The sequence below is a fragment of the Gopherus flavomarginatus genome, chromosome 19, assembly GCF_025201925.1.
Source record: "Gopherus flavomarginatus isolate rGopFla2 chromosome 19, rGopFla2.mat.asm, whole genome shotgun sequence".
NCBI classification, from domain to species: domain Eukaryota; kingdom Metazoa; phylum Chordata; order Testudines; family Testudinidae; genus Gopherus; species Gopherus flavomarginatus.
The window spans coordinates 25338587-25362070 of NC_066635.1; the positions used below are offsets into that span (position 1 = coordinate 25338587).

The 23484-nt window shown below is 42.4% G+C and overlaps 1 protein-coding gene across 3 annotated transcripts in view; it reads left to right on the forward strand.

Annotated features, from left to right (window-relative positions):
- Positions 1-23484, forward strand: part of MYO1C (myosin IC) — a 139379-nt gene that overhangs the window by 36353 nt on the left and 79542 nt on the right. Inside the window, exon 1 of one of the 3 annotated variants that reach the window (XM_050929288.1) lies at positions 11452-11630. The exons of the other annotated variants lie outside the window; for them this stretch is intronic. Coding sequence (XP_050785245.1) covers positions 11613-11630 — 18 coding nt within the window. The 5' untranslated portion in view covers positions 11452-11612. Of the gene's footprint in view, positions 1-11451; positions 11631-23484 lie in introns of those variants that run through there. 3 annotated transcript variants of the gene reach the window in all.

Below are 23484 nucleotides of genomic sequence, written 5' to 3' on the forward strand. Positions count from 1 at the left end.
ATTCAGGGATTTGAGCTTTCATTTTCATATGACAAAAATGTTCCAAACTGGAAATTCAGCAGCAACTTAATCCAAAGTAAAAAAAACAACCAAAAAAAAAAAACCCCAACAATTTTAATTATTAAATGGAAAGAAGTTAGTTCTGCGGCCTCTGTTATTTATTTTTATATCAAATTCAGTTTGTTTTATGCTGCCCCCATTCGTTCATTGTATCAGAGAATTTTGTAATAGACAATGCACAACGGGATTAATGAAGCTGTCAGGGAGAAGCTGGAGGCTGAGCAGCCAGGTAGTGGCCAGTTACGTCTTTTGATACCTGGAAAGGTGCAGACGGCAGCTTGAAATTCTGGAATAAACCCAGCAGCTGGTTGTCTCACAGTGATCCACGACAAAATAGTTAATAGTGCTGACATTTTAAATACGACTCTCTAGATTTCAGAATTAACCCACTGAAATGAATGAGGCAGCTCACAACTCAGATCTAGTGTTTGAGACTAGCTACAGACTTAGGCAAACAATGCTATGTAAGTTACTCTCAGTTCATGTTTTCTTTGGAATCAGAAGGGGATAGAAACATTTAAAAAAAAAAAAAAGCAAAAGCTGAAATTCTGCTGTACAACTTTGCATCAAGGGACAGTGTTCTCAGGAAATTGTGTGTCCAAGAAATTGCAGGATGCACAAGGCCTTGCCTCTGTGACATTTGGTTGGGGGAGTTGAAGTTAATCTCTGCTTTCTCATCTGCTGTTCTCATGTTGATGATCTCTCTTGGTACAGGCACAGCACAAATCTATCGTTTCTCCAGGAACAGACTTTCTGGAACTGAACAAATAACTTATTAACTGTCTCTTGAGACTCGGTACCAAACAGTAGGGAAGGCAACAATTTTAGGGATTAGGACTAGAGCTGGGACTTTGTACCAACCTGTCACTGGGTGCACAAGAAGCTGCTTATGTACACTCTCTGTTCATTGTCAATGTCCCAAGACTATTTTTTCTTAAATAAATTAGCTTTCATATGCTAATGACTGCAAACAACACCAGCATGGGTTGCTTTTCTGAACCGTTTCTTAATAATCATACAGTGGGTATTGCTCAATCAAGCATCTAGAATGGCTAGGAAAAATTAAGTCCAGGTTATTATCTTCAGAAATCTGGTTGGAGTGAGTTTTGCTCAAGTTTCATGACAAAGTGCGTCATTCAGAACACAGATATGAAACTCTTCCCAGAAACAAATATATAATAAGGCAAGCACTCAAGTGCAGATTAGAACTCTTTAAGGACTAATAGAGTCCTCAGTTATAAGCTGAATATGAAACATCAGGAAGGAAATACTAGATGAGTGGACAGGCATAAGACACTTTTAAGAGCAGACCCTTTCCTAGATGTATAGGATTGTGATCAGGCTAAGGTTTGAGCAGCAGGTAAAGATTCCAACAGCGAGCCAGGTTAAATGGAAACAAAAAACAATCCTTTCTGTGGATTCTGACTTGATCAGCCAAAGGAATATAGACCAGCAAAGCCTGGTCACATTGTTCAGCTGCTGGAAGAGAATCTGTAAACTATAAACATGACATAAAGCAGCGCTTCTGTCTGCAGAACTCTATTCTGGCTTCTTGTCAGCAAAGCTCTCTCTCTTACTAGAGTAGCCCATCCTCTTAAGTCTCTGAACCTAACTATGCTTAGGTGCCGCTGACTGCTTCAGCTCAGGGAAGTGTGCCTGTCTTGTCTTGGTGTTTATATTTTGTTTATTTTCGTGGTATCTGAGGTACTACATCAGCTTGTGTTATTTCAGCAGGCCTTGGCTACAATGGAAAGTCTATGGCCTTATCCCAAGACAGGAGCAAGTATGGAACTTAAAACCCATCGCCAGGAACTATAGTGGAACATTCCTGTTCGATCACATCCTGCAAAGTAGTGCTTTGTGGCATTTATTGTAGAAACTCCCTTTAATTTGCATGAGCCAAAGGACAGTCTTTTTTTAACTGGGCTTGCAGGTTTTGCCTCTCAGGTCCACACTACGCTGTTAAACCGATTTTAGGTTAGTGTGGACGCAAATCGATGTTATTGGCCTCATTATTTTACAGTAGCTACCCACAGTGCACCGCTCCAGAAATCGATGCTAGCCTCGGACCACGGACGCACACCACCGAATTAATGTGCCTAGTGTGGACGCGCACAATCGACTTTATAATATCTGTTTTATAAAATCAGTTTAAGCTAATTCGAATTTATCCTGTAGTGTAGACGTACCCTCAGACAGTCTGTGAGATGTATGTTGCTTCAGCTACAATTACAGCATCAGAGAACAACTTGGTTTTGACATCTTTGTGAAAGTTGCATAACTCTTTGTATAGATGATGACTATGTAATTGCTGAACTGTTAACCTGCTTAGCAGGAGCCTACAAATCATTCAGTTATGTGAAGCACTGAGTGAGGGAAGTTCTCAGCTATTCTAGTGCCAGCTCCTCCCATTGGGAGGTCTGCAGGACGTTGGTACCTTTCAGAGCCAACAAGGGCTCTCTCCTTGGAGTCCCAGGGAGAAAAATAATCGTGAAGCGGTCCTGCCAGTGTGTGTAAAGCAAACGTTACAGCACAGTTCAAACACACAATGCAGTGTAAGCCCATCATGTAAGGATTATTTTACGGCTTTGAGATTCCATTTTGCATGTGTGCTCTTTCTCTTTCCTTATTATGCAGGAAGGGATCACAGCAGCTCTTGTCAGTTTATTCTAGTTTTCCTGTGCTGCTGTGCATACATTTGGGCTGTGGAAGTAGTGCTTCTTGCTCTGGAGAGGAGAGCTGATTGAATTTGGCATTTAGAATAGCCACAAATTGAGTATTGCTCCAATGCCACCCTCTCCTGGCTGTGGTGAGGAGAGTTGCCAGAATACCCCATATTACTCTTTTGGAGGATAGCAAAGTGTGAAAAACCCCATTCTGAGAATTGCTTCCCTCCTCAACGCTGTTTTGTTTGTTCTTCTTTTCAGATTGCAAAGAGTTTTAGTGCTGATCTGGCCTTATATAGTAGTTTCCTATTATTAGAAACATCTCCCTGGGATCTTGTTGGGGGAGTAGCAGAGGGAAATCCTGTTTCCTTCATCTGAAATGCAGGGCTAGCAGCACTTTTCATACACTCCATGTCAAATGTCCATGGGATAGGGGGGTTTCATTGTAATTCAGTTTCTGGCCACAGTCCCTTTAAAACTATTACCGTTTCTAGAAAGAGAGAGCTCCTATTCTTGCAGGTTTCTTCCACTCAGTCACATATGCTGAAACTTAAAGCATTGTGTGTGCACCCTGTAAAATGTGCTCAGTTTTTCTCAGCCAACTATTGTCTTTCTCTGGATATCCAAAGTTTTTTCCTAACGATTTGGAAAACTGACTCACCTCTTTGTTGCCACAGATGACATGGCAAGATGGGCCTGTTCCACCCTTGCCTGTGTCAGAATGGAGCCTGTGCAGGAAGCGAGTGATGATTATAACAGCATTTGGAAAAAGAGAGGAGCTGCCTCATAATGAGGAGGGAATGGATTCTGTTTTGTGTGTGTAGACAGAATGTGTTTTTAGAGAAGCAATTGGCTGCTGAAAGTACTGACATATGCACAGACCTTGGACACTTAACTTTTCCTGTGAAAACATTTTTTCCCCATAAAAGGAAGATTAGGTCCTGCCACTGGGAGGGACTGTTGAGAAAGTCACTTGTGAGGAATGTGCATCAGCTGAACTGGGTCAGACTGTTCGTATTAATGATTTTTGTGAATTAATTCTTCTAATAATGCCTCAGATTAAGCAGGGGAGCCACCCAACATTGCAATAAAGTAGGGTAAAGAAAACACCGAATTATTTTTTAGGCTCTTTATTATTGAGACTGGTGCAGCAATTACTTCAGGGTTCAAAATGAGTGGTGCTACTGGGACATTCTATGAAATTATTTGAACAGCCATCAGATTTGGCTGCAGTTTGGTAGCAACCCCCTGAACCACAAGTGTGGTGACATTTAAGGAAGAGTTGGTGATACATGGGATAGAATAGCCACATTCTAGTAGTGACTGATCACATGTGAGATGTACTGTTTAGCCCTGTAATAGTGTATGGAGACAATTTATAAAGGAGTGGAACTTTTTGTTTTGATAGACATGATTAGTGCCTGGCATGCAACTCCTGTTTTATTGATTCAGTAGGAAGAAGGATGTACCGAGTTCTTCAGGTTTGTTAGGTCGACCAGCTTCTGTTTTCCAACCTAAGTATCATAGGGACACAATTGCTCTGTATGTGCAGTAGCCAGATTTAAATCTCAGTGTAACAATTGTCTTGTTTTATCTGTGCCTTTTTCTCGAAGGTGCCTAGTGTCTTCGTGTCTGAATGCTGAACAGCACGTAAGGAACATAAGAACAGTTATACTAGGTCGGACCAAAGATCCATCTCGCGCACTATCCTGTCTTCCAACAGTGGCCAATGCCGGGTGCCCTAGAGAGAATGAATAGAACAGGTGATCATCAAGTGATCCATCCCCTGTTGCCTATTCCCAGCTTCTGGCAACAGAGGCTAGGGACACCATTCCTGCCCATCCTGGCTAATAACCATTGATGGACCTATCCTCCATGAACTTTTCTTTTTTGAACTCTGTTATAGTCTTGGCCTTCACAACATCCTCTGGCAAAGAGTTTCACAGACTGTGTTGTGTGAGGGAAAAAAACCTTCCTTGTATTTGTTTTAAACCTGCTGTCTATTAATGTCATTTGGTGACTCCTAGCTCTTGTGTTATGAGAAGGAGTAAATAACACTTCCTTATTTACTTTCTCCCTACCAGTCATGATTTCATAAACCTCTGTCATATCCCCCCCTTAGTTGTCTTTTTTCCAAGCTGAAAAGTCTCAGTCTTCTTAATCTCTCCTCATATGGCAGTCGTTCCATACCCCTAATCATTTTTGTTGCCCTTTTCTGAAACTTTTCCAATTCCAGTATATCCTTTTTGAGATGGGGCAATCGCATCTGCACACAATATACAAGATATGGGCTTACCATGCACTTATATAGAGGCAATATATTTTCTGTCTTCTTATCTATCCTTTTCTTAATGATTCCCAACGTTCTGTTTGCTTTTTTGACTGCTGCTGCACATTGAATGGATGTTTTGAGAGAACTATCCACAATAACTTCAAGATCTTTCTTGAGTGGTAACAGATAATTTAGACCCCATCATTTTATATGTATAGTTGGGATTATGTTTTCCAGTGTGCATTACTTTGCATTTATCATCATTGAATTTCATCTGCCATCTTGTTGCCCAGTCACCCAGTTTTGTGAGATCCTTAGGTAACTCTTAACAGTCTGCTTGGGACTTAACTATCTTGAGTAGTTTTGTAACATTTGCAAATTTTGCCACCTCACTGTTTATCCCTTTTTCCAGATCATTTATGAATACGTTGAATAGGACTGGTCCCAGTACAGACCCCTGGGGGACACCATTTACCTCTCTCCATTCTGAAAACTGACCATTTATTCCTACCCTTCATTTCCTATCTTTTTAACCAGTTACCAGTCCATAAGAGAACCTTCCCTCCTATCCCATGATAGCTTACTTTGCTTAAGAGCCTTTGGTGAGGGACCTTGTCAAAGGCTTTCTGAAAATCTAAATACACTATATCCACTGGATCCCCCTTGTCCACATGCTTGTTGATCCCCTCACAGGAGAAAGAGGAAAAGGTCTAAGGATGTATATCTCCGAGCCTAGGATTCCTGGAGCATGCATATTTATTTGTGGAAGAATGGGATTCTCAGGGGTTGGTTGTGCAAAGCTCTATTAGAAACGCACATCAGTAATGACAGCAACTGGTGTTCAGTTGCCTTCTGTGAAGGAGGCATTGGTGATCTCATTTATCATGGAGGTCAAGTGTTCTTGCTAGTTTCAGCCATACGTGAGGACAGGAGTAGTTTTGTAAGTGGTGAGTTAGATGTCCTTCAGAGCCCTATTTTGGGTTACTTTAGGAAGTCAAGGTGCTGTTACCAGTCTGGATCACCTAAAGCATGCAGCACAGTGAACCTTAAGAATGTTTTTGGTTGATGAAGAGACCTGTTAACTTCTCCAGCTAAAGAATTCTTATGACATGCTGGAGGGAGCCTTCCTTTTGGAGCCCTCCTAGCCTGTGTTCGATGGGTTGGTTCCGATAGCATCTAGCCAAATACTTTCAGACTGTGGAATTTACATGTATTTGCATTTTTAAGGCAGCAGAACTTGTAGAAAAAATATTGAAAAAATTGTATTGTGTCAGAAACGGTACATGAACCTATAACTGTCCTGTACTTTCATCTCCTTACTTTTTTGAGTACTTTAACCATGAAACCCATCACTCTGCTAATGAAGTATTGTGTATAGAATATACTAAAGGCATTATCTTAGACTCCCAGATTCATATTGTATAGCAAAACCTGGAATCCTGAATGTAGGAGAAGATGAATGCTTTGCCAAAGCCAGTTTAATGGGGCTGGGTTCAGATTCATTCATTTATTTATTTAATTTAAATAGAGCCATCAGTTGCTGGGTCAGCTAGGCAGTTCATGTTCTGCTTTCTGAGCCTTTCAGTACAGGGCTCACAGGAAGAGTTTCCTGTCTCCTTGTTTTGAATGTGAATTTGCGTGCAGGGAATTCACTGCTTATCAGTAGTGAGCAGAACAGTCCCTGTGCTCTCATCCAAGGCTTCAATGAATCACTACTGAGTGAAGGGGCTTGGAAAAGTTGATTCTCATCTCTGCCTTTAGTAGCAATGGAACCTCCATCTAGCCTTAGCACCAGGCACAGATTGTCATTGACGTCCGCCTAGCTGGCAAGGAAGAAACTGCTTGGATTGCCTTTGAGCCACATTGCTCAAGGGTCAGCATGTTTTAAACAGAAGGCATTTTACCTGTACGGCTTTCTGACCCCCTCCTATCTACCCTCAGTTGGTTTTCTCTTAACTCCAACTTCCCCAAAGATAGGATTATGTTCCCCTCCCGTAGGAGTTGATCATATCCTTTGTAGTCTTCTAGCCTCAAAACAGGAATATGGCCTGTTCTGCCCTGATCGGGGCTTTGGCAACTGTGGAGAGATGTTTTGAGAGCTTGCTTGTGTGAACTAGAGGCAGATGCAGAGCAGTAGGAAGGGGAGGATGTTAGTCTGAAGAATGTGGAACATGGTTCAATGTGGCTTAACACTGCTCAGATCACTTTTATTGATTTATCTTGCACTGTCTCAAATCAACCTGTGGTCTGTACTGGACTCTTTTCCTTTCAGTAATATGCCTGCTAGCTCCTAGTTGCTGTTCTTCCATCCATTGTCAATGCTTTTAAAGCCAGAAGGTGAATTGCACTGAAGGTATGGTGATGGTTGTTAATTATTTTAGTGCCATCAGTGTTCTGGGCACAGTCCAAACATAAAGAAAAATGAAGACTTCCTGCCCACAGAGTTTATAATCCGCATCTCACCCAGAAGCACAATACACTTGCTGATGGAAGGATGGTCATGTGGTTAAGACACTGCACTGGGGATGTGTGGAAAACTGGGTTCAGTTATTGTCTCTGCCAGACTTCCATTTGTGGCCTTGAGAGGTTTAATCGATCTTTCTAGCCCTCAAGTTGATGATCTGTAAAATGGTGATTAAACTACCATTCTCTCTCTTTGTCTGTCTTGTCTATTTAGACTGTAAGCTCTTCTAATCACTGGTCATTTTTAAATCAAGATTAGATGTTTTTCTAAAAGGTATTATCTAGAAATTATTTTGGGGAAGTTCTGTGGCCTGTGCTACATCGGACTAGATGACAACAGTGGCCCCTTCTGGCCTTGGAATCTCTGAATCAATAAGCAGAGGTGTGCCTTTGGTATGTGTATGAAAAGCACCTAGCACAATATGATCCTGATTTTGGTTGTGGCCTCTAATGCGACTATAATAAAGAGTGGTAATGGTGGTCTAGTCCTGAGGTGTGGCACAAATATCTTGGTGAGATTGAGGCAGAATTTTGTTCATAAAGTGGGATTTTTCTGAAGAGAGGGAAGCTGTTATGTGTGAGGTGCCCGATAATCTAATAACCTGTGGTGCAGATGTGTAATTCCCCACATGTATTGCATTATCTCTTTCCTTCCATGGTTGGAATCCAGGCTAGAATTAGACATTTTTAGAAAAATGTTAATGGGAATTAACTCTCTTCTGAAAGGGCCATAGAAAAGCTGGAAGGTTCAGGTGCCAGCCACCCTATAAATCTCTTGTCAGAGTACGCTGTTATAATGCAGGGGTCACCTGACACGGTTAAAACATGGTTTATTCTTGGAATATAAGTTGAACTCAACTGGGTTTTAACTATGTTCTTGAGTTGAGCTACAGCACCAAAAGTCCAAAGCTTCAGCAAGATTTTTGTGTATGGTTTGGTCTCTTCTATGCTGCAGAACTGATCAATGTTTCTACATTTTTTTCAGGGAAACAGGCTATTGTAGCCATGCCCCTTCCCGCACACACACCAGACATAAAATTTGGTATAGTGCAGAAGTGATCTGAAGAAGAAGCCTTAATTAACTGGGTAGCTCTTTTAAACAAATTCCTAATACCCTAGCTCTCTAGTTTTGAGCCTTATTTTAAAGGCCAAGTCACTTTCCGTATTGAGGGAGGTTAACTACAGTACTCCAATTGTAAACATACCAGGCCCTTTCAAGCAAGGGTCTACTTAGGAGCCAGGATGTTGGTTGTGTCAACATGTCAGTATAGCATAGTGTACTTCTGTGTTTCTGAAGCCAGAGTACAATAAACATGAGACTTAGAATGGCATATTTTAAATAGTGCCTCTCAGCCAGGATCACAAAGCTTTTCTGATCTATAGGAATACTTTCACCCACTGCTGAAACACAGCTTGCTTTATAGTGGGATGCAGCAGTTGTTTTAACAGTTCACCATAACTCCATAGAAGTTGAGGACAAGAAGTGAAAAGAGAACTTGCAGCCAGTTAGAACTGTAGGGTGAAATAAGGGAGACAGTGTAATTATTCAAACTAGAATCTGGCCAGGACACCATGGCTGATGCCCCAACTCTTTTCAAAAGTGCCATAGGATCCTTGTCACAAATGTCAGGGCCTTGGTATTCTGTTTCTTCTGAAAGACGGCACTTGCAACAGTACAACGCCTCCTAGCTGCAGACTGTGGGATTTGGTCAGTATGATCAGAGTGCCACACCAAACGGCTAACACCTCTTCCACAATTATCTGGGTTTTAAGATGTCTCCCATCCAAGTATTATCCGTGTCCAACCCTATTTCATATAAGATAAGATGGGCTTATAATGGAAATCTAAAGTGTACATATTGCTACTGGGAAGTTTCACTGAGAAGACGGGGGGAAGAAAACCTTTACATTGGTTGACTTGAGGTGATGCCAGCAGCAGTGAAGACTTGAAATGGGGAATTTCCTTTACCTTTAGAGCTGAAATGCTTGGAGTACATGGAAGTTTAAGGTGGACTAACCACTGGGTAAGAAACTTTAGGTCTTCAGATTTTTTTTCCAGGTTCTGCTCCTCTCCATGAGGAACCTGCTAGTAAGGGCATTTGATCACTGCCTATTAACAAGCTATAAACCTTAATGGTCTCTCAGCAGCTCCTAGACACACATGCCAGTACTTCACAGATGAAAAATACAATATGGTTTGAACAGTAATGCTAGAATATGACCTAAGATCCTCAGATGTATGAGAATCACCAGCCTAATGACTGAAGAATGAATGTATCTTCAATTCTACTCCTAAGAGTATACTCAGGGAAGGGAACCAACTTATCTTTACTACTGTCTCCCCTCTATACTGCACTGAGTTCTGCCTGCCCACTCTCCTCCTAAGCTTTACAGTCACTGAATAGTCAGGGGCTTTGACTGGGTACCCCTGCTGGCCTCCCTAAATCCCTGGAAACTGGCCAGTACTGGTGGCTCATCTCAGAGAAGTTTTAGTAGACAACACAGGGCACCAGGAATAGCCTCAGTTTATCAGACCTGAAGGTGCAAAGAAGGGTGTGGTTTCTGCAGAATACCAGGGAATCCAAACTAGGTCTCATTTGGGTCAGAGTAGAAGTCCCTCTGTGTAGATGCATACAAGGCATTTGAAGCGCAAATCTCTTTAATTGGGACTCTGAACAACAGCTCAGTCAATGAAGGCTGTCTTGTCAGTCTAGTAGGTTGACATGCTATAGATTTCAGGACAAGGACTTTGTCTTCCTCTGTGCGTGGACAGCACCTGGCATGTGCAGGTGCTCCTTCACTTTTTTAATAATTTGCCCAGATAGTGGATAGCTACAGCACCCCATGTTGTGAGCTCTTTGAAGAGAGGGATAGTCATGAAACAATATAAAAGGGAAATTCACGGCAGTATGGTTTGAGTAGATTACAGTTATCTGGATTCTGAGACATACCGCCCAGTACTCATCATCTTTTGAGAAACTCCTGTAGTTGCTGGCATTGTTGCTGTGAGTCAAATTGTATGGCTGGAAAATTATATTGCCTTTAAATACTTTTGGTTACGGAAGACTAGATAGAAGGGAAATCAAATCTCCTGACTCAGTATGGAGTTGATCCCCTTCAAGAGACTGCTTGGCCCCCAACATAGCTGAATAGCTGGAGTGCAGTGTGTTTCATCCATGCCAGCGCAGTGCAGAAGGCTGCAATATCTGAGACCATTTCAAGCTCTGATCGTGCTGAATGGTTGCCATCTTGTGACTTCTCCCCAGCATGGCCAGGAAATGTAGAGCTTTGCAATTGCCCCAATGTAGGGGGACTCATAACTCCATGCTGTAATGAAGTGCCTCATGTTGGGAAGTTATCCAAAAGCCCCTGCTGCCAGCAGTAATACTGGGCATTATGGGATAAGTGCTGCAGGTGTGCTAGCATGCACTGGTGCAACTCTGGTTGTGAGGAGCTTCAGGTGTGGATGCTTCACAACAGTTCTGGAACAGAATGTTGCTGGGTACATGTGCTAAACTGTTGCAAGGACAAACAAGAAAATCAACCATTTCCTACCATCAAAGTTCCTGTAGTGGTTTCTTTGGTTTGCTGGAGTCATGAGAGGAGCTACAGCTTCAGGCACTGGAACTTTGCTGTGGACTTGCAGGTCAGTGTATTTGAGTTTGATTCAGTGTAGCCCACTTGATGTTCCTGTTTGTAGCTGCGTTTTTGTGCAAATTTTGCCACAGCAGAACATATGGCTGCTGTCTTTGCTTTTTTCCTGTGGTGTTGGGTTGTAGGCTCTGGCCCAAGGTTTCCAGCCTCTTTGATTCCTTTTCTTTCCATTTTCTCTATGATTAGACAGCTTGTGCTCCACATACAGGCAACAGGCTTTTTTTTTATCTTGAGCTTCAGCTTGCGAGCTGCGTGGCTCTCTCTCTTTCTGTTTAGAAGGGGAGGAGAGTTTTTTTGGTCACTCTCCTTCTTATACAACGCCTTCTTTAGCAGGCTCCAGTAGGAGTTGAGTAGACAGGAGTGGTTCCTGACAGTACCAAAAATGTCATTAAAAATAAAAAAGGCAGCTGATTGAAGAGAGTTGTCCTCAGGTTTCTCGCTTTGTGACAGCATAACTGACTCTCTGACAGTGCCTTGTGAGCCGAAAAGGATCAGAAATGAAGTTCAGGGCTGCGGTAAGATTTGTTTAACTGCTGTTCTTCTGCAGTCTTGCTAATATGTGTCCAGCCTGAGAGGAATGGAGAGAATTCTTCAGGGTTTCAGCAGGAAGTTCCTGTGTTTTTACACACTTTCAAATGGAAAACTACTTCTTGGAAAGTTAAGTGTGAGTGCTTGAGATGAGTAGAAGAAAAGCAAGGCAGGTTGGGGGCTTATATTTTAAGGAGGTGATTGTATGTGGGGGTACAGAGGGTGGGAAGAGACTGACTCAGGAATGTGCTGGGGTTCTAGGAATGGCATATGCATCATGTTCTGGGGTGCTTTTTGTGTGATATCACAGAGATGCCAACCCTTACTAACTTTCAGTAATTCTTGATTTTTTTTTAAAGATGTAATTATGAAATTACTAATTTGGGTTTAAATCAAGTAATTTTACAATCACACACATGTAATGTAATGTATATAAAGTGTGTGTGTCACCACTCGGGTCTTACGAACACAGGAAATAGCACGAGGGGGGAGGGGCTCGCCTGGTGCATTCTTCCCAACCCCCATGGCACAAGTGCATACTGTGCAGCGAGGTTCTGATAGGAGGCAAGTCAGAGTGGTTTTGAATGGGTTGGGGCACTGCTGGATTCACCACCAAAGCCACAGGCTTTGTGTTGCACTTGAACTGCCCCTTGTGGATGCTGCAGGACTATGTTAAAATGTTCCAGGTCAGTGGCTCTCAACCTTTCCAGACTACTGTACCCCTTTCAGAAGTCTGATTTGTCTTGCAAACCCCCAGGTTTCACCTCACTTAAAAACTACTTGCTTACAAAATCAGACACAAAAATACAAAAGTGTCACAGGACACTATTACTGAAAAATTGCTTACTTTCTTATTTTTGCCACATAATTATAAAATAAATCAATTGGAATATAAATATTGTATTTACATTTCAGTGTATGGTATATAGAACAGTATAAACAAGTCTTTGTATGAAATTTTAGTTTGTACTGACTTTGGTAGTGCTTTTTATGTAGCCTATGTAAAACTAGGCAAGTATCTAGATCAGGGGTTCTCAAACTGGCGGTCGTGACCCCTCCGGGAGTTGCAAGGTTATTACTTGGGGAGTCGTGAGCTGTCAGCTTCCACTCCAAACCTTGCTTCACCTCCACCATTTATGGTGTTAAATATAAAAAAGTGTTTTTAATTATTATAGGGGGTTGCACTCATAGACTTGCTGTTTGAAAGGGGTCACCAATACAGAAGTTTGAGAACCACTGATCTAGTTGAGTTGATGTACCCCCCGGAAGACCTCTGCATACTCCCAGGGGTACATGTACCCCTGGCTGAGAACCACTGTTCTAGGTATCTAGATGGGGAAGGTTCAAGCACAGTACACAGTCTGTGGCATGGGCAATGAATACAATTTCCCACTGACAATCTCTACAGCTTGCCTCCTGTCAGACTCTCCCTGCACAGTCTGTGGGGGAGGAGAAGCTGGTGGAGGCAGTGGTGATGGAGGAGAGAGCGAATGTGACACAAATTAATCGGCAGCCTTTTAAAAGCAAACAAAGGGAAATACTTCTTCACACAATGCACAATCAACCTGTGGAGCTCATTGCCATGGAATGTTGTGAGGGCCAGACATATAAAACTGAATTCAAAAAAGAATTAAATGTGTTAATGGAGGATAGGTTGGTCTATCAGTGGCTATTAGCCAAGATGGCGAGTTATGTGGGTGCCACTAAACCTCCAACTGCAAGAAGCTGTGTCTGGATGACAAGCATGGATCCCTCAAAATTGCCCTGTTCTGTTTATTCCCTCTGAAGCATGTGGTACTAGCCATTGTCAGAAGCCAAGATACTGGGCAAGATAGATGGGCAGTTGGGCAGATCCAGTAGGGCTGTTCTTATGTTTAAAATTAGCATTTGTATTGGAGAAGCAGCTGCCAGCCAAACTCAGTCTATTCTCAGTATTCGCAGAATTAGAGGCGGTTCAGAGAAGACTGGTGAAAATGATCAAGGTCCTAGAAAACTCGCATATGAAGAGAGATTGAAAAGACTAGGATTGTTACCTTAAACAGGAGACAAATAAGAGGAGGCATGACAAAAATATATAACTTAATTAGTGGCCATTGGGAACTTCTTTTCTCCCTGTTTCATAACACAAGAAAAAGGCAACGGTCAATTAAATTAAAGGGTGGCAAATACAAAATTGATATAAGGAATTACTTTTTCATGCAATACATAATTAGATTGTGGAACTCATTGCCAAAGGAAGTTGTTGAAGACGAGAACATAGCAAGATTGAAAAAGTGATTGGATATTTACGTGGATAAGAATATTCAAAGTTGTCATATTTAATGCTAACAGATGTTGAAAGTGGTATTAAAAACTTCATGGTTTTGATTTTACATCAATCCCTAACTGTTAGGGATTTGGAGGAGACTTAATGTGTGGGCAGATTATCCATCATCTGCATAATGTTAGGCATTTTGCATCTTCCCCTGAGGCATCTGTTACTGGCCACTGTCTGAGGCAGGATACTGGATTGGATAGGATCCAGGTTAGATCTAGAAAGGCAATTCCTATCTTCCTATTTTTCTTTAGCCCCAGTGCAGGCCCGCTATTGGGAGCAACAGCATGAATAGGCCCTTGGTGTTCTAACCATCATTCTGACACAGCTCAGAGCAGATTTTGTGATATGGTGATAAAACCACTTGAGGCTCATCTACACTTGAACTTACTTTGTTGCTATCATCAATACATCTGCAGTCTTGGTGGCATTTACTGTAATTTGGATACTGATTTTTCTTGTGTAGATAGGACCTCTGAGACCAAAGTGGGCTCTTAAGTGAAGGTGTGCTGAATCCTGGTAGTGCCTTCCTAATCCCTCTCCATGCATATAAACTGGGCATCTGAAGACTGAGCTCCAGAGGCGTGGTTTTGGGATTCTTCTTGCAGAAGGGCAGTTTGAGCGACAGAAGGCATGTCCCCACCAGTAGACACACAGGGCAGGATTCCCAGAGGTACGATGGAAACGGCTATTCATAGCAATGAGTGTGCAGTGAGGAAGCTGATGCTCACTAATCTAATGCTTGTCAGGATGTTGTTTGATCTTCTCCATAAGAAGAAAGGAGATGTAGAGGAGCTTTTCATATCCACTGGAAGGAGTGCTATAATGCTGGTTCTATTATGGAATGTATTGCTATCTCTGAAGGACATAATGGTGTTAGATCATTGTGTAGGGCTGGAAAATTGGGGCAGTGTCCAGCTAGGAGGTTAGTGATGTCCATATAAGAAAGGGCATAGGGCAGTAGTTATAATGAAGTGTGATGCAACAGTGTTTGGGGTGAAAGGGCATTGATGTTTAGAGGGGAATAGAGCAATGCTTGGAGGCCAGTAATCAAAAGGTACAGCAGAGCATTAGATCAGGATGCTTTGGTGGTGGCAAGTTGATATGGGTAGGAAGGGATGAGAATGGATGCCATGAAGTTAGTGTGTATAATCCTCAGTAAAAGTTTCACTAGAGCAGGGTCTTCCTCTTTATTTCTTCCTGCCTGCCTGACCTAGAAGCTACTACAAAGCTCATATAAAAGTGCTGTGAAAGGGGATGTTCTGGCTGTCTCATGTTTGTCATAAGAACTCTGTGAAGTTGCCATGGGATCCACAGACCCATGGCTTTAGCTTTGTGTAACACCATAAAATCATCGAAGTAGGTCTAAAGAAATCCATTTTTTTTCAATCTTTCCTCATAGGTCATGTGTTCTAGACCTTTTTTCATAATTCTTTTTTGCTCTCCTCTGGACTTTGTCCACAGCTTTCCTGAAATGTGGTGCTCAGAACTGGACACAACTCTCCAGCTGAAGCCTAATCAGTCTGGAGTAGAGTGGAAGAATTCTTGTCTTGCTTACAACACTCCTGCTAATGCATCCCAGAATGACATTTTCTTTTTTTGCAACGGTTACACTGTTCAGTCATTTAGCTTGTGGTCTGCAGTAACCCCTAGATCCTTTTCCACTTACTCCTTCCTAGGCAGTCATTTCCTATATTGTATGTGTGCAACTCATTGTTCCTTCCTAAGTGGTGTACTTTGCATTTGTCCTTATTGAATTTCATCCTATTTTCTTCAGACCATTTCTTCAGTTTATCCAGATCATTTTGAATTATAAATCTATCGACCAAAGCACTTGCAACTCCCCCCACCTTGGTATGTCCGCAAACTTTATACGTCTACTCTCTGCCATTGTCTAAATCTTTTAGAAAGATATTGAACAGAACCGGACCCAAGACCGATCCCACTCATTATGCCTTTCCAGCTTGACTGTGAACCGCTGATAACTGTTAACTGGTTGGAAAACCGTTCCCAGAGATGCACCGACCTTACGGTAGAGCCATCTAGGTTTTAGTTCATGGATACTGGAATCATCATGGATACTGGAACTAGCAGCATCTTTTTAGCTGATTTACACAGCTGGTGCCACTTGGTGAAGAGCAAAAATGCCGGCTCCCTAAATATAGAAATCCACTGTGTTGGCTCTGTAAGTTTCCCTGATCTCTTTCTGGTTTGCCCACGTCATTTTTCTCTCAGATATTTTCTGTTTAGCTTGCTGACTGAAATATGAGTTTCCCTTCTATGCAATAAACAACCTCATTCTCATCCTTAAAATTCTTTCTTAAAACCACTTTACTTTCCATTGTTAATCTTTGCTCCAGGTTTATCTACACTTGCTCTCTGACATTTAAAAAAAGAAAATAAAGCAAGATACAAAACATGGAACAAATTATATGATCCGCTTACTTTGTAAAATCAGCATTACCTTGCTTTTTTGTTCTCTCTCATTTAGATTATGAACTACTTGGGGCAGGAACCTTATTGTCAAACACAAGAAGTTTCAAATACATCTCTGGTACTGTATGAGTAGTAATAAATTACAACGTTCAAACTCCAGCAGAATTATTCAATGACATACCTTTCTCTCTACACTTCTGATTCTCCCTTCTCCCTGTCCCTGTGACAAACATGTAATATATATTTAAAATGCACACAGCATGATTTAATTGCCAGCATTTCCTGTTCTACTTTGCATTTGAGGGGACTGAATGAATCTGAAGTTTAGATAGCTGGAATAACAGGAATTCCACATCTTCAGTTTTAAAAGCAAAAGCTGCCAGGAGAAATGTTACAGCAAACTTTACTAGGACAAAAGTAAGGCTCTCTTTCCCTCTACTGTGTCATTAGTATTTCTAAACTGTTCCGTATGGTCCTCTATTATTTAATAGTCAAAATATGAAGGGCCCTTGAAATTAAACTGCTTAAAGGCGTCAGTCAAAGGAGTGGCATTCCTCTCCCCCTCAAACATTTTTCAGAACAATAGCATAGTGTGGAAGTAAATTCTAAAGAAATGGTGAGTGAATCAGGAGGGCAACATCAGGGAGAGAAGAGCATATTCTGAGCACGAGCCATTGTTCCCCAAACTCCCAGCAATAACCTCTAGAACACCAGCTCCAAGAGTTACCTTTTCTGTAATATTTACTATAAAGCAATCAAAAGAAGAACATTATTTTATAAACAATCCTTGAGTGAGTCAACCACTGACAGACATACTTCTCTGTGAGTTAAAGGTTACACAGTTGTACTGTGCTGATGGTGATTCTTTGCTGTTTTTGTTAAAATTCTGATTTTTCTCTTGTCCTTTGCTCAAAGTGGCTTACTCGTGTTAGGGTTAGCATTGTTCTAAATGTCCCTACCAGACCCTGATATTCAAATGTAGAATTGAATATTCATTTAGTTTTTTCTCTCTGCTTAAATGTCATATATATATATATATAATAGAATGAGATTTACTATAATAAAAATAATTATTTGTGCGCAGTTAGCTTCAGGGCAGTTCAGCTACTACTCACATGTTCAGTAGCAGGGTACTGTTATGTAAGACATTAACATGTTGTCTTGTCAGAGAGCCCTCTCTCCCATACCAGCACTGACCATCTAATTAGTAACACACTGGCTTTTGCTTTTTGCAATGTTGTAGCTATGTTGGTTCCTTGGATTCAGGAGTTTGGTACAAAGACACAACAAGCACAATTAGGCTGCATTACCTACATTATAAATATGTTGGGGTGCCCAATTACAATGCAGCTGTCACCCAAGTCAGGGTTGGATTAATTTTTTGTGGGCCTGGCACCAGACATATTTGTGGGTCTCCATGGGGCAAAGTGCAGGGGGGGCAGGACGGTCAGTCTCCAGAGTGAAGGGCGGGCTGGGGGCAATGAGGCACGGTGGGAGCGGCGTGGCGGGAGCAGCCCCACTCCGCACAGCCCAGGAGGAGGGCACTGTTTACAACCTTGCAGCTGCCAGACGCACACTGGCCTGCCCAGTCCTGTGCTGCCAGCATGTTCCTTCACCTGGAGGGAAGGCCTGCACCCCACACCACCCGCCAAGTGCCCCACCCTTATGCCCAGTGCCTCCTTTCCCAGAGACCTCCACCACAGATCTCTATGCCGAGTTCCCACCCCTCCCAGAGACCTCCCCCAATGGCCTCCCACCACAATTGCATAGCACCCTGCACACCACACTGCTTGCCCAGTGCTCCCCATCCATAGACCTTCCCACTGCCCACCATCTTCCTCACAGACCCACCATCACAGCTTCACAGCATTCCATGTTCCTGAGGGGGTTCTGCACCAAAAAATTAAAAATTCTGTGCACAGTATTTTAAAATTTCTGCAAATTTTATTTGTCAAATAAATGTGGAGTCTCCAACATGGCAGTGGGGAACACAGGTCGCTCGCTGCATGGAGGTGGGAGATTACCCTGCAGCTTCCCCACAGCCCACCCCGGGACAGGGACTTGGCAATGAGGCTGCACCTGACCCTAACACAGTGCAAGGGCCAGGTCTGCCCCAGAAACACCCTGGGGCCCTGCCCCCCTGTGCCAGGCACAGCTGATGTGGGTGAGCAGGCTCAGCCCGGCAGCAGGATCCCAGTGCAGAGGGACTTAGTGTGGGGGGGATCCAGGTGGGGGTACGAGAGTTCTCTGTGGGGCAGTCTGGGTGTAGGTGGCCCAGTGAGAGATCTGGATACACAGAAGCTCATTAGGGGTTTCCAGGTGCAGTGGAAATGGGACTCTGCAGGGATCCAGGTGAAGGTGTTTTGGGCTTAACAGGGGGGTCAAGGTGCAGGGTAGGTGGGGTTCATTTGGGTGGGGGTCCAGGTGGTTGGGGCTCAGTGGGGAGGGTGTCTGGAGGGGGCTCATTGGGGTGGTACAGATGCAAGGGAAGTAGGGCTTGTCAGGGTGAGGGGTCGATGTGTCTGCTTAACAGGGGAGCCCCAGCTTCTGCCAAGGGGATGCTGCATGCTGGGCTCCAGCCCCCTCCCCCCCGTGCCACTTCCTGCAGCTGGTGAGTGCAGGGCAGGCGCGACATCTGCTGCATTCCCTGGGATGTGTAGCTCAGGGGAGGAGGCTTGGCCGCAGTTCCTCATCTGTAAAAATGGGAATAGCACTCTCCCACCTTACAGAAGCATTGGGAGGATAAAATTCATAGCCATTGTGAGGTGCTCAGATACTACCGTACTACTAGTCATAAAAGCCTGAGACAGAAAAGGGAGTTCCAGAAGCTGACTCCCACCCAAACAGCAAGAAAGAGTGATTTTTTTTTTTTTGGTGCAATGGAGGAGACAACTAAAAGAAGCAGCCAGGGTGTATTGGGACTGGAGAGCTTAAAGACCAACACTTTTCTGCCCACCTGCAATACCCCTAGCCTCCCTTTGCCTTGTGACTTCCTTGGGCAGTTGTGCCCAGCAGGTTGAGAAGCTCTGCTTCAAACCACACTACATTTTTAAAGATAGTTAAAAACTGCAAGCAAAAGACAGCCAAGAGGTGTGAGGTAATAATATATTACAGGGGAGATTTTCAGAAGTGCCTAAGAGATTTAGAAGCACAAATCCTGTTGAGCTTTGAGTAGGACTGGTGATTTTAAAGTCTCTTCTACATTATATAACACCATTTATTGTGAGGGTTCCCAAGTGATTCACAAACTCAGAGGGTTGGCCAAGACACTGGGGTGACACTGAAAATGCTTCATCATGATTGCTAGCTCATTTACCCTTTCCTGTAAACTCCAAAATGGGATTGTTTGGAAATTTTGGTACAAAAGAAAAGGCTCTAGTACCCAGGGCAAGGTATTAGTGCATTATACAGCCCCTGCCCTACCTTAGGCAGTTAGTGGCTGGATGTTCACCAGATCATATCATCCCTACATTTACCCTGTACTCATTTAAAAGAGAATCTCATTCTCTTCCCTCACAGGGAAAAATGTCAAATGGGGGAAGCTCAAACTAACTTTAAAAAAAGGTCACTGAAAAAATGCTCTGTGAATTTGTCATGCAGCACTTGGAAGGCCCTGTTTTTCATTTGGGTTGTGGGAAGTCTACCACACTTCAACATTTAAAATTAGTTAAAAATAAAATGGTTCCACCCCAAAACACTATGTAAGGATTTAGTGAGCCAACCTAAATGGATGTTTTTTCTGCCCTTGCCTGGCAGTACCATGTGTTCAAGTTATATTGTATTCAAAGGAACTAAGTTCTAAGGAGGCAAATTCTGATCCTTTATAGTCAGTCATTTAGTCGCAGCTGGTGTAAAGGAGCCATAGCTCTATGAAACTACACCAATTGACACCAGCTCAGTCTCCCAAAGTGTAAATATGGAGAAGAAAAGGCCTGTGGAAGTAGGCTGCTTTGCTAATTGCATTGGCTCAGTCCCATCTTTCAATAGTAACTGCTTTGCTTTTCTGGCTCTCCACTGTTGTACTGACTGTTCTGGAGAAGAGATTAGAAGCTTAAAGTGGGTTAAAATAACGTGGGAATGGCTCCCCTATGATCATACACAATCATCAGTTCAAGAAAGTTAATTCTACAACTGTGAGCTCTGCAACTCCACAAAAGGATGGTAACAAACACCTGTAATCTTCAATAAGCACTCAGGAGGCAAGTTTGACAAAGAAGGCACAGAGTGCTCTATTAGTTGGACAGGCAGTAAAATCAGACTGAGACTGCTTGGATTTCTGGGGAAACCCTCCTCTAGTTCACACAGAGCAAACTGAGAGGCCCAGAATTGAAATTAGCATAGTCCCTCCCATACCCGTAAGACATCTCAATAGCATAGTCACTGCCATACTTTTAACACGATATCTATCCTTACAAGAACCAAGCTTGTGGAAACAGTTGTCATTTCAGCTCAGGTGTAGTCTTTGGGCGGTGAAAGTGCTGAAGCAGAGCTTTCTAGATGCTTGGGATCTTTGAACTAGGGAATTGTTGCTACCTAAGGTGGTGGTAGTAAAAACTAGTAATGCCTGAAAAATATGTATTGGCTGCTCCCAGAAATGCTCTCATTGTTGAACAAGTGATATCCAGTATACTTGTGATTGCACCACTTCAGAGCAAGTCTTGACGTTTCTGCTTGCACCATTTTGCAAGGATGCTGTTAGTGAAGCCAGTGTGGATGGGAACCACGTGATGGACACTCAGCCCCAAAGTTGTAATTACAATGGAAAGACACTTGAAATAGATGTCCATACAGACTTTTTTTCACCTGATGTTGACACGTGGCTTTAACATACCATTTCCAACAGTGTCCTAATTATTTTTTTTTCTAATACACCTTTACCCCAATATAACGCAACCCAATATAACACAAATTTGGGTGTAAAGCGCTCCGGGGGGGGGTGTAGGGCTTCGCACTCCGATGAATCAAAGCAAGTTCAGTATAACGCGGTTCCACCTATAACGCGGTAAGATTTTTTGACTCCCGAGGACAGCGTTATATCGGGGTAGAGGTGTGTATAGGAAGTTACAAGGGGTAAACAGTGATTTTCAGAAGAAAGCAGGCAGCCAGAGAACAGGACTTTCATCAAAGGTAGCTTCAGATTTAGAATCGGTCTTTGCTTTGAATTCCATTGTTTTGCTTTGTCAGTAGGTTAGATGATAAGATAGAGCAGGGGTTGGCAACCTTTCAGAAATGGTGTGCCGAGTCTTCATTTATTCACTCTAATTTAAGGTTTTGCATGCCAGTAATACATTTTAACTTTTTTAGAAGGTCTCTTTCTATGAGTCTATAATATATAACTAAACTATTGTTGTATGTAAAGTAAATAAGGTTTTAAAAATGTTTAAGAAGCTTCATTTAAAATGAAATTAAAATGCAGAGCCCCCCCCGGCCCAGTGATCAGGAAATGGGCAGTGTGAGTGCCACTGAAAATCAGCTCACGTGCTGCCTTTCACACGCATGCCATAGGTTGCCTACCCCTGCCGTAGAGGAAAGACATAAATATTAAGGCCAGAAAGGACATCTAGGTGACCTCCTGCATAACACAGGCCATAGGATTTCCCTGTATTAATTCTAGCCTCAAGTCTCATAGCTGTGATTGAGCTAGAGCCTATCTTTCAGAAAAACATACCATTTTAATTTTAAAATTTCCACTAATGGAGAATCTACCACAACCCTTGGTAAGATGGTCTGGTGATTGATTACTCTCACAATTAAACATTTGCACCTTATTTCCAGTCTGAATTTATGTAGCTTCAGCTTCTAGCCATTGGCTGTAATTGTACATTGTCTGATAGATTAAAGTAACCAACCTTTCAATGGTTTTCTTTATTTAGTACCTTATTGTCACACTTATCACTCAGTGGGAAAATGTGCCCCCCTTTATGATCACTGCTATTTCTGTCCTTTTTCCTCTTCCTTCACCAGCCTCCTTTCACTCTCTCTCTCTTTCTCTCTCTCTCTCTCTCTCTTTCGAAGCATTCTTTCCTGTGCATTACCTTTTCTGTAGCAACGCACAATTTCGCACCCAGCAAATCTCACTTTCCATCCCCTCTGCATCCCATCTGCTGAAAATGGCCAACAGCAAAATAGTTAATGGTGACCCTTTTAAAGCATAATTAGACTTGGGAAGTAGCAAATCAAAATTAATGGTAGGACAGAAGAGTTCACTGTTTCAGGTTGTCTGTATATTTAGTTTACACTAAATTTATATTTAGAAGATTATCTTTGCAACCCGGATGTCTTGAAACTTGAAATTAAAACTTAGGTTCTACAGAACCTGGTTGTCCTGCAGGCCATTTACATACATCTACGGTGCTAGACCAGGCTGGGGGGGGGGGGGGTTTTGACACCCTTGTCATAGAAATAAAGTAATCTAATCATTCCTGATTATTCTTAAAACTGTAAACTCACTTTTAAAAAGTCTTTGAAAACCAAACATGTCTGCTTTGTTTCTGCTGAGCTAGAGCCTGGGAAGCTGAGTAAGAAATGTGTTGGGGGGAAGCTGGAAGATATTTAGTCATAAATGTTAGTCTCAGTGGATAGGGCTAAAGAAAAGTGTGCTGTTTCTTAGAGCGGTCATATTGCTTCTTCCTTAATCACCAGATATGTTCAGTTAGAAATGGTATGTTCTGGGCTGAGGGAGTGGCTGATGAAAGAGCTATTGACCGCTTCTGAGAGCTGTAGTTCAATGAAGCTGGTCCTGATTTGTTTTCCAACTACTTCTACAGGATGAGGTATAAAATTGCATATGTTTCTTTCAGTAAGTTTACCAAAACAAGCTATACACGTTAAACACTTCTATACCACTATAACTTCATGCACACTAGGGAGTTGCACTGATTTAATTAGATCAGTTTTTCTACCGTTTGGTTAAATCATTGCAAAAACTGTGTGTAAATGGACCTGCATATATGGAAATTTGCTCCATTAGCTGAGGAATTTTGTATCCAGTTGATAAATGGTATAGTTCCAAAGTACCAAAGAAATGAAGGATATTCCTATCTTCTTCTTATTTATAATCATGTTTATTATGGCAGTTTGTGAGGACCAAC